The following is a 12,573-nucleotide window of genomic DNA, read 5'->3' on the forward strand; positions in this document are numbered from 1 at the left end:
GAAACCTGCAGTAGCTGACTACAAAACCTACGACCTGTCCTGCAGCTATCGCAGTACATCACCTCCAAACAGAATCAGATTAAAATCACATAATCACAAATGGGAGAGATTTTTTTGTAGCTAGGTATAAGTGTAGGAAGGATTTAAAAAAAAAAAAAAAAAACATATGTACTAGTACAACAAACAGATGTTACTGGGTTTTGGGTTAAAACATTTTTGGTTGTGTGTTTGAACAGCTTGCAGCTCAGTGAAGCAGCTAAAAAATGTCCATGTAGCCTCCATAAAAACAACTTATTGACTATGAGAAATGTTAAGGAAAAGCATTTCATGGCCTCTTATCTCCATACACTGAGGAAACACATTGTTGTCTTTGATGTAGAAGGAAATGCTGAACTGCAACAATTCCTTACTCAAGCAACATTTCACATTTTGGATGTACAAGTTGGAAAATGCAATAACATTATATTCAAAGGCCATAACAATAAATTCTATGAGGTGAAAAGCGGTTGCAGAAAATGTATTTTTCAGCTAACTTAAAATTTTATTTTTAAAATAAAGTTGACATCTTCCTATGTATGTGGTGCGCCACCTGGAGGCCTGGTGAGAACTCCTATAGCATCACACATTTCAGTAACACTAAATCTGATGATCATTTTAACAAAAAAGAAAACAAACAAGCAAATAAAATCTGTTACGTGCAATATTTATAACAGTTTCCTAAAGGACATTGTGGCATCTTTAAATGGTTAATTTTGTCCAAAAAATAAAAATGCTCAGTTTACAATTACATAAAATAGAGAAAAGCAATGAATCCTCATATTGGATAAAGTGCGAAAAAATTGCTCGTTTAATGACAAAATGTATGTTCCATTGAACAATTAATTAATCGACTTCTTGATTATTTGCAGATGAAAACAGTATGCTAATCTATCAACCATGTTAAAAGAAGAGCAACAACAACAAAAAATTAATAAAAAACTGTAATAGCGATTAGTCTGGCAATCACTCCAAAAGCCCAAAAGCAGTCATTTCATTGTTACAGAAGTCCAAGACAACCAGTAAATATCTCCTTTAGATGAGCTAAACCCCGGTGATTAAAAAAAATAAATTAAAAAAACGTCACAAACTACGTTAATTTGATAAAATAACTCACAAAGCTGTTATTCATTTCTGCTCTTATTTTAACGAGAAACTAGCAGTTCGTGTTCATCAAATGTTTATATCATTACAAAAATATAACATAGAAACTGTCTATTAGGGTTATGAAACGACAGTGCACTATTCAAGGCGGGAGGTAAATTGTTTAAGTTTGGATGACTGTGCCTTTAAATAAACGCTGAAGGCCAGACTGAATGAAGATGGGATCGCCATATTTAATAATAAATAAACAACACAGGAGTTAGCAGACAACCCGAATGGTAACAGATTTCAATGCAGTACAGAGCCCCAAGTTTGAACACCACAATGGCGTCCAAACTGGTTTCTGCAGTATCATTTCAGCTGAGGGAGGTAGACTAGAAGCATTCCTGGTCTGCTGAATGCACCTGCACCTACTTTGGAACTGCAGGTGGTAAACAAACGGGGGAACTTACGGCGCATTTCCTTCCCAGGTAGCCAAACAGGCACTCGTTCTCCTGCGGGGTCAGAAGCAGGGAGCCGACGTTAGCAGCCCTGCGGGGCGGCGGGTGGCTGTTCATGGGTCCAAAACTTCTAGTTAACCCTAAAACGACGCAGTGATCACCGGAATGGACTCAGCAAACACTAAAAATTACAGAAAATCCATGCGGGCTCCGGTTGCTGTGGCCTGCAACCGGATCATCTCCACTCAGTCCGACTCCGGGCAGGAGGGCGGAGGACAGAAGGTGTTTTCCAGGCTTGCTTCTGCGTAAGAAGAAACCTTAACTCCTCCGACTGGTGTTAAATATAAAACTAAAGAGTCGCTAAGTGTCTAATGACGGAAAAACGCTCAACTTTCATTAGGAAACTCCTGCAGCTGCAGCTGCGATGCGTACATCCAACATGGCAGCAGCAGGGAACAAACCACTTTGAAGAGGGAGCTGAGGGGGTGTTGGTTAGAGCAAACTCTGCAAATAACTACTGCAGTATACATCACACACTGAATTTGGCAACTAGAGGCGCAGAAAGATATGGTTAAATATTTATTTAAAGTTGAAATTCCGTGCTGTGAATATGATTTTGATCCGTGACTGGGATAAAACGTGGACGCTAATACAAAATGGTTTAGTCCGATGTGGCAGCAGGAATGCAGTTCTGCGGAGGGAAAGGGAGGGGCGCGAGGGGTGTTTAGTATCCATGGTGGACCATAGACTGTATAGGAGTGGGACGTAGCATGGGGAGGAGCCACGTGAAAATGTAAATGAAACCTGTCGTCATAAATATTGTATGAAATGATGAATGTTTTGTTCACACGATGTGATTTGTTGGGGAAAACAATAACACATTTTAATGTATAGCCACATAAATAAAAAAAATATATTACAAGACATGTAAAAGCATGAAAAACTACATTATATCATAACATCATAATAAAAAATATGTTTTTGTTTTGCATTTGCAAAATCTTTCTGCATTGAAAGTGTTGTGTAAATATATATCTTTAACAATATCTGAATCTTAAACAATAGCAAAGTTTTTACATGAATTAAGAATAAGGATAAGGATAAACTTTATTGATCCCACAGTGGGGAAAGTTCACCGTTACAGCAGCTCCAAAGAAAAAGTATAAAGGCAGAATAGATAAGAAAAAGAAACACAGTGCAAAAATTTCAGAAAAAAACATTATATACTGATGATTTTTTTTTCTTATAAATATCATGTAGAAGATTGCCAAAAATAGTAAATACCTCTTACAGGACTGCAAAGAATTCAAGTTAAGTGAGTGAATAATGGTACTGGAAAAAGATTACCAACTATGGGCTCTATCATTTCCAGCTTTATGAATATTCCTGCTCCTCTGGCCCTACATTAATATACATTATACATATATACATTCATTTGCCAAAACATTCTGACTACTTTCAGATGAAGTAATATCAGCGATTCTCTCGTAAAAATGGCACATGTTAAGGTTTGGGGTAAGTTAAGGCCATTTCATGGCACAATCTATGTGCTATAAATATTACAAGCAGGATTTGTGTATGCGTGCATGTTTCAGAGCTGCAAACTAGCAGGACAACTTCCTGACAGCAAGAAGAAGAGCTACTTTGTTGACAACAATAGGACATATGTGAAATTACACAAACATATTGTCATACATCCAGTGAAAAAAACAAGCATCCAGTTAATTTTTTTGATGTGTGCGTCAAGGGTCATGGAAACTGGCAGATAGCAAAGTTACACATTGACCTTATGGGAACCAGCAACTGGCTGGTGGATAAATGAGCAGGTGTAAAGACTGAGTGACAGTAACAAGGTCTAAATCATAAAGGCCCGATGGTATCTGCAATCAGCAAGTCTTGTGGGGTGCTCCTGGTCAAAAGTGGAACCAGGAAGTGGTGAGAGGGTGTTTGGGAATGTGCTGAAACAAGCCTGATCAGTGCAACCACAACTCACAGCATCTGGCAGTTAAAGAATCTGCTGGTGTCTGGTACCACAGGACATCTTTATGACATCTTCAAACATCTTGTAGATATTTTAGGTGTTAGTGGTAATAATGGTTTAGTTCATCAGTGTATTGGGGATACAGACATCCCTAAGGAGGCAAAAAGCTGCTGCTGTTCTGAATGTCAGATAAACTTGAATGAGCCATCCATCCATCCATTATCTATACACCGCTTAATCCTCACTAGGGTCAAGGGGGGGCTGGAGTCTATCCCAGCTGACTCGGGCGAAGGCAGGGGACACCCTAGACAGGTCGCCAGTCTGTCGCAGGCTACATATAGAGACAAACAATCACTCTCACATTCACACCTACGGGCAATTTGGAGTAATCAATTAACCTCAGCATATTTTTGGACTGTGGGAGGAAGCCGGAGTACCCGGAGAGAACCCACGCATGCACAGGGAGAACATGCAAACTCCATGCAGAAAGATCCCGGGAAAGCCGGGACATGAACCAGGGATCTTCTCGCTGCAAGGCGAAAGTGCTAACCACTACACCACTGTGCAGCCCCTCTTGAATGAGCTTTTAAGATAAAAGTCAGGGCACTACTTTATCACAACCAATAAAATGAAGATAGCTGTGAAAGCAGAGATGGCAGATGGACAGACAGCAGCGCCAGTCGGTGTCATGCAGATCCAGTCCGCATGCAGCACTGTTAAATACCATCAGCAGCATTAACACCAACACTAATCTGTAGACCAGCTGCTTTCTGCAGTATAAAACACTAATCAGGGGTCAAACAGGTATAGTTTAAAAAGCCGTTTACAAGAATCAGAGAATCTGCACTGTTTCAAGACTGACAGCTTGCTAGTGTCTCCTACAAGCTGCAATCACAACGGCATGAAATATCTCAGTGAATATAAGATGGATTTCTGCAAAACTGCAATCATTGCTCGCATTTCACTTGACTTTGGTCACCCCCTCATTTTTTCTCTTGTCATACCATCAGGTTTAAACTTCCTTAAATGAAATTTCTTAACATCTACCAGATGAATTCACAGGAAATGTTGAAAATTGTGATCACTTGACTATTCCTTCACAGTAAGCCTGTGGTTCTGAGTGAGATGTTCAAACTACTGGATGGATTGACATGAAATTTGGTTCAAAAATTTGCGTTCCTCTCAGAATGAATACTGATCATTGCTGTGATCTTCTCAGTTTTCATGTAATACCATTATCAGATCACAATTTGTCAGAATGTACCCTGATTTATAACAAAATACCTGCAAAACTAATAATACTCCCAGCAGCTGTGTTTTGTATTTCATTCTAAGTAGCACATTTTAGCATCTAACCTGCTAAACTATGATGTTGAACATTGCTCTGCTCTGTAGAGCTATTAACATGGATATTGCTTTAATGAAAACACAAAACGCCATGTCATTCTGGGGCCTCACACTGTAACTAAGAGACCAACAGAACATGTTCTTCCTTATGAATACATTTCCAACTTATTATTTTCCTTCATAAACCCTGTAAAACTATCATCTTAGATACATCAGATGGTAAGGGGAAGTGGGCGAGGGGAGTTATTGCTGTTTCATGAGGCAGAAGAGATTTAGAGTGAAAGAGACCCTGCAAGACGGATGCATCTAATGATGATGATCATCTTATGTCTTCTTCTTGTCTTCATCAGGTTTGATGTCTCGCTTATAAAAACTGCAAATTACTGGCCCTCCTCAGTCTCCCAGGAGTTGTTCCGTGTGCTGTCTGCCTTTCCTGGATAATTCCTCCATATTCCACCATTTCCTTTAACAACCTTGAATGAAAACTGAGCTATTGCCTAACAATAAAATGCAAATAAAACTTGGTTGTATTAATCTAATAAAGTAATATAGAGTATTATATACAGTACAGTGGCTGCTTTACTGCAGAACTATTTTTACTTTCGATTCTTTCTGTACATTTTGCTGATATTTTTGTGCTTTCACTTGTACTTGTAAAGGAGTAAATTAATGCATATGTTAACTGGAGTAACAAATGTAAACACTTCTTCTCTGTGTACTGTTCACCACTACTGATATGCACTATTCTACCTTTACTGCCGTTCACCCTACTTAAGTACAGTATTACATTGGTACATTTCTCGAATCATCTTCAACATTTGCAAAACAGTAAGTGCATTTCTCTAAACAATTAGTACAAATAGCAAAACACCAAAAGCCATTCTCTTGCTCAAAATCCTTAGTTCATCTCTCCAAAGTAAATATCTGTGACAATGAACATGTCAGTGCCATCAGAGTGACAAGTCCTTGTGTCATTGTGTATGGATACGACAGTCAAATTGCTTAGTCATGTTGGCATTATAACAGTGTACTCTGGAGGGATGTTCTGATGTAAAATATGGCTAAAGTTTTGATGACAATTATTGTAAATTTTAAATTACACCTTAGTGTATGTGGGAGATTGATTGCAAGAGACTGAACAAGATCAACATTTATGCTTTTACTGTTTGTGTTGTAATTTATTGACAGACCATGTCATTGTGATACAGAAAGGAAAACAGTGCTGCATAGCACAGAAAAAAACAAAAGTAGAAATGTGAACATAGGACAATCTCCTTAGGGAAAACTGTACATGCAGTGCTGCTGCTTTTTTAATATGCACAAGTGACACAATGATGTGAAGATTGAACAAGTAGTTTTGAGAATTTCAATTCTGATCTGAGAAATGCACCAAAGCGACTAAGAAAAACTGTAATGTATATTACTGATGGCACCACTAGATGGTGTTGGACACTTTGCTGTAATACCTTACCTCTCCTCTGCTCAACAGGGTAAGAAAAGTCAGCAATACCATGCCAAAACTAATTATTATGTATGATTCATGTAAATGATATCCAAACAGTACTGAACCACTTTAAATGTCTATGGTTAATTTATTCTGTAATCATGAATAATATTCTACAAACGGATCATGCTTTGTGGCTAAAATTGTTGTAGCTTTACAGCATTGTTCAACACCAGATTTCCTGCAGAATTATAAGATATCTTCAGTGCTTGAACTGTAATGTGTCAGTGTTTATTTAACATGCTTAACCTTCACTCAGTGGTGGATCTATAACATTTTACAATGGGCAGCAAAGGAATAAAATCTTAAGGCAGGGGGCATAGTTTCACAATTCCATGGTATTTTCATCAAATTTTTAAAATTCAACATAAAAATGCCTTTGCAGATTAGATTGGCCACAGTATACACACACACACACACACACACACACACACTGAAACTGATATTTAAGTCACGTTTCAATATATGAAATGTAATTCCTATTTCATGTTTTGGACAACAAATTTAGAGCTGCATTTTATGTATGTATACATATATATATATATATATATACATACATAAAATATACATACATAATATATATATATATATATATATATATATATATATATATATATATATATATATATATATATATATATATATATTAGTGGTGGGACGCGATTACAAAATTTAATCGAATTAATTACAGGCTTTGTAATTAATTAATCGCAATAATTGCAGTTATGTCAAATAGCAATATTTGACACAATAAGTGAAGTTTTTCAATTCAAATAAAATTGTGGTTGACAGTTGAATCAATGAATAGACGTGTTTATAATTTAAAATTTATTTTAAAAAAGGAAAATGGGTCATATAGAAAAAGTGGTTTTGATGACTTAAAGCCTGAATTTAGTTGTTTTTTCTACTGTATGACATAAAATCAGCATAAGTAGTTCAAGGAGCTTCAGACAGTTGAAAATCCAGAGATTCATTCTGTTTTCATCTTTTCTGGGTCTGATAAATGGTGTAATTTTTATGGTTCTTTTTTATAGGAATATTAATTTTCATTTATGTAATATTTTATAAACAAAAATGTTATAATTAAGTGATTAAAAGAGATATTTTTGTTGTTTAGGTTATTCCTCCTCCAAGGAGGCAGAGCCTCGACAGAGTAAAAACTTAAACCACAAAAATGTTTCATTTCTATTTATCTGCATTTTTCATCTGTCTGCTACATTCACAACTTATTGCAAATCTAAGTGCAATTATAGCGATTTTATTCAACATTTTAAGACTTTCTGTAAACTCAAGCACTGTCTAGAAAAGTGGTCTATTATGGGATGGCATCGCGTCCCACCAGTAATATATATACATATATACATATTATATATATATATATATATATATATATATATATATATATATATATATATATATATATATATATATATATATATATATATATAAATAAAAATATGTATACTATAAAATAACTTAATATCTTAGCTGCTAATAACAGCAAAAGTTATCAAGCTAAAAATTATGTTAATTACTTTTGGGTTAACCACTTGGTTCTTAGTAATTTACTTCTTGATAATAATCGTTTTTGCTTTGTAGTGGAAAGATCATTGCCATTCTTATTTTTGTGCATGAAATACATAGCTACAGCCAGTTTAAGAGCCCTGTGGATATTTTTTGAAAAGAGCCAGTTAGCTGTTTTCCCCTTGTTTTAGTCTAAACTAAGTAGCTGCTGGCTGCAGCAGTTTTTTTGTTTTGTTTTTATATATATTTTGAACATTTCAACAACAAAAAATAAAACAACAACAAAAGAGAATGAATAACTTGCTCAAAAAGGAGTGGAAAGAAGTCAAAACTTATCTAATCCCACCCCTTCTCCTTAAAATGATTGTAAATCTATTCTTCCTGCTTCTTCAAAATTCTACCATTTTTGAACAATAATAATAACAATAACAACAACAACAACAACAACAACAACAACAACAACAACAATAATAATAATAATAATAATAATAATGAACATGATTAATAATTAATATACACCAATATGTCCATCTACATTTATATAAAATGACAAAGACAAAAGGACCTAAGAATAGCAAAATGCAACAGAAGGAAAAGACCAAACTGATAATACGCATGAATAAATATAGATACCAAATCATTTACTAAATAAATAATTAATAACAGTAACCTGTGCACTCAGTGACTGTCAGACCCCCACTTCATCCCTGTATCATGTGAAAAGATTATCTTTATATTTTGTTTTAAATGATTTCATGTTTGAACATTGTTTGATTTCCTTGATTTTAGCTTGATTTTTGTTTTTTACAGACTATGAGACTGTTCTGGCACAACAATTCCAGCCATCATTATTTTGAATGAACACCAAAGCCACACATTTTGTTTAGCTCCAAACATGACGACTGTGATTGTTTTAAAGGAATTCACTGCCCAGAGCGTTTTTTCTCCCCTATAAAATACTGTAGTGAAGCTGCACCATTATCCAATTCAATTCAATTTTATTTATATAGTGCCAATTACAGTCAAATTGTCTGGAGACGTTTCACAGAACCCATATGCCTGACCCCCAGAGCAAGCCAAAAGGCGACAATGGCAAGGATTATGTACTACAGAATGGCCTGGCAAAGCTAGACTAATTTTATGCAGAGGGATGCATATGCATATATGCAGCTGACATACATACACTATATTGCCAAAAGTATTCGCTCACCCATCCAAATAAACAGAATCAGGTGTTCCAATCACTTCCATGGCCACAGGTGTATAAAATCAAGCACCTAGGCATGCAGACTGCTTTTACAAACATTTGTGAAAGAACGGGTCAAAAGATTGGCCAAAAGAATTCCCATTTTGACCTGCTGCATTCTGTGATTCCAACGGGGGGCTCTGAACACCACAGCTGTGCTGGAGTTGATGCACGACAAGTCTGCCATACAGACCACCAATCCTGATCCTGGTAAGTTTTATTTCTCAAACACCCTGCTGTTAGCCTACTATGAATACGCTAGCTACAATAGTTCCACATCAATATTATGAATGTTATGCCAGCTAACGGATACAGGATCAGTGATCAGAGGTTTTCATCGATTATTGGTTGCTAGCCAGTTAGCCACTGGTAAGCTAACAAGCTATGAAACAACGCCTTATGAAAGCTGAGAAAAGCAGCAGCAATATTCATTACATGACCTGCAAACAAAACCTCCCACATTGTTACACAATTGCCCATTTAATCATATTACTGAACTACATGGTAATCATTGAAACTTCCCTTGAAGAACCAATAAACTGAGGCAAGGCCACAGTTCCACCAAGCTGGAAACTGGGAAAAGGGTGTTTTGTTCCTAAAGAGGAGGGATCCTCCTCCTAGTTCAGGACAATCTCCCTTCTGAATGTAGAGTGCAAGGTCTTCTTCTCTGTGTTGGCAAGAAGGATCACTTTGTACATGATGCAAAACCACTACATCAATGCATACATCCAGAAAGGTGGCATCCCAGGCTTTTTGGGCTGCCTGGAACACATCTAGATGATCAGCAACTTAATTCAAGAAGCAAAGCAGAAGAGAGGTGACCTAACAGTTGTCTGGTTAGATCTCGCTAATGCTTAAGGGTCAATCCCACATGACCTTATCGAAGAAGGACTTGACCACTATTACATCCCAGTGGCTATCATAGACATGATCACCAGCTATCTTGCTGGGTTCAAACTCAGATTTACATCAGCCCTTTTCACCACCAGTTGGCTGGACGTCCAAAAGGGGATTCCAACAAGGTGTACCATCTCCCCTATTTTGTTCATTATGGGAATGAACTTACTGATATCTGCAGCACAGGGCATAACCAGGTTCCCCAAATCGGCATCAGGCATTGTCCAGCCAGTGCTGTGAGCGTTCATGGACGATATCACAATAACAACAGTGACTCATGTCCAAGCAAGATGGGTATTGGAAACTTTGGGCAGCAGCATTTCGGGGCAGGGTTGCTGTTCAAAGCCAGGAAGTCCAGGCACTTGATTATCAAGAAGGGCAGAGTTACCAGCAAGTACAGTCTCCAAGTTCAGGCGAGGTCATTTCATCCGTTGAGGACAATCCAATAAAGTGCCTGGGGAAGTGGTTCAACGCGTCGCTGACAGATGGCACCAGTGTTGTTGAGGCAGTGAAGCAGACTGAGGAATGGCTGAAGAGGATCGATAAATCTTTACTTCCAGGCTCCTTTGGCTCTTCGCTATCTATGAGTTCCCCATGACGATTGTAGAAGTCATTTAGAGGAAAACCAACACACATCAACGGAGATGGCTGGGCGTTTCCCCAAGTTTCTCCTCAGTGGGCCTTTACATCCAGTCTGGGCAGGTGCAACTTCCCCTGTCATCGGCTGTGGAGGAGTACAAGGTGGCAAAGTGCAGAGTCATGTCAAGCCTGAGGGATTCCAGCGACGACCTGGTAGAACAAGGTGGTGTTGCAACCAGGTCCGGGTGCAAGTGGGCTGCCAGTGCAGCTGTGGAGCAGGCAGTGGGCCCTCTGAAGTTGCGAGACATTATCGGCAACCAATGTGTCCATCAGCAAGGCCTTAGCTCCACTCATTTCCAATCTTGGGAAGATGCAAATGCAAAGTCCAGATGAGACATGGTGCAGACGGAAGTTTGGAGCAGGGAGGAGGAGAAGCGGGTAGGGAGGGCAGTGGAACAAGGTTCCCAGGGAGCTTGGACAAAATGGGATCTGCCCAAACGCAAGGTCACGTGGCCAGAGGTGTGGCGACTGGAGCCTTACCATATCTCCTTCCTCTTGAGGTCTGTATATGACACCCTGCCTTTGCCAGCACATCTGCACACATGGGGGCTGAGAGAGGATCGACTCTGCAAGCTCTGCAGCCAGAAGGGGACTCTGGCACACATACTGTCTGGGTGCAAAACAGCTTTAACCCAAGGGTGGTATAGATGGTACCACGACAAAGTCGTCCTCTCACTCGCTGACACTATGGAGTGGGGAGCAAGGCAAGAAGAGGTCAGCTGGCACAGTCACAAGGAGAGTGATCTCTTTCCTTAAGGAAGGAGCTAGGGCTATTCCGACTACAAGAACAAAACCCAGCATACTTAAAACTGCAAGCTTTTGGGAGAAGAGTGTTGATGTAGGAAGGAGGTTGCAGTTCCCGGAGGTGGTTCAGACAACCCTCCGGCCAGACATTGTGCTGTGGTCAACCAAAGACCAGAAGATAATCCTGATCAAACTGACGGTACCATGGAAGGAAGGCTGTGAAGAGGCCCATGAGAGGAAGGCCCCAAAGTACAAGCCTCTTATCCAAGAGTGCAGAGACAAGGGCTGGCAGGCATGGTTGTTCGCGATGGAGATTGGGTGCCGGGGCTTCCCAGCCACGTCAGTATGGCGTTTGCTGTCAGCTCTGGGCCTGGACGAGTGGAGCAAGAAGCAAGCTGCTCATAGGGTCGGGGAGGAGGCAGAACACGACTCGTGTTGGATTTGGAGTAAGTGAAAGGAGGAAAGCTGGAGGCCAGGAGCAGGTGGGCAGTGAGCTGGCCACTCGCAGCCAGCCCATCAACTGGAGAGTGTTGAGGTTGAGGGCCGAAACATTCAGTGAAGTGTGTGCACCACCTGATGACATCTGCTTCTGACCAATGGCTACAGCTAATTGCTAATGAAGCTGAGGAAGGCACCCACAAGTGCATCTAACAAGTTTGCTAGCATTATTATGAATACAAGTCTAAAAATCTGATTAAAATTATCAAATTAACACAGTGAAATAAAGAGTACTGGTAATGTGCAGATTTTTTTTTTTATAATTTCAAGGTAAAATGCTGATTGTTCTTGAGGTTTCAGCTTTGCAGATATGGAAATTCAATGCATTGGTTTCTTAGACACAGATATTTTTTTGGGTGGTTTTTAGTTGTGTCTCACATAAAACAAGGCATTTAACACTGTTGGAAATTATCACAGATATTTTTGTTACACTTTCTAACATTGTATGGACAAAGCAATAATTTATCAGTTAATGGAGAAAATGATTTGTAATACAGATACTATCAACAACATTTCTTGTTCATTTTATTTAGTTGTTGGCCTTGGACAGTGAGGTGCAGTTGCCAGGACCACTACTCTTCAGCTCCTTCTCTCAACAGACCAAATCAAGTAA

The 12,573-nt window shown here is 38.8% G+C and overlaps 1 protein-coding gene and 1 pseudogene across 2 annotated transcripts in view; one reads left to right on the forward strand and one right to left on the reverse strand.

The window, feature by feature from the left end:
* Positions 1-2,036, reverse strand: part of wasla (WASP like actin nucleation promoting factor a) — a 34,296-nt gene extending 32,260 nt beyond the window's left edge. For both annotated transcript variants that reach the window (XM_055009263.1, XM_055009262.1), the window contains exon 1: positions 1,593-2,036. In XM_055009263.1, the coding sequence (XP_054865238.1) occupies positions 1,593-1,697 (105 nt within the window). In that variant the 5' untranslated portion in view covers positions 1,698-2,036. The remainder of the gene's footprint in view (positions 1-1,592) is intronic.
* Positions 1,746-11,916, forward strand: LOC129348582 (uncharacterized; annotated as a pseudogene).
* Positions 11,917-12,573: the final 657 nt, after the last annotated feature.

Source organism: Amphiprion ocellaris, chromosome 3 (genome assembly GCF_022539595.1).
Source record: "Amphiprion ocellaris isolate individual 3 ecotype Okinawa chromosome 3, ASM2253959v1, whole genome shotgun sequence".
NCBI classification, from domain to species: domain Eukaryota; kingdom Metazoa; phylum Chordata; class Actinopteri; family Pomacentridae; genus Amphiprion; species Amphiprion ocellaris.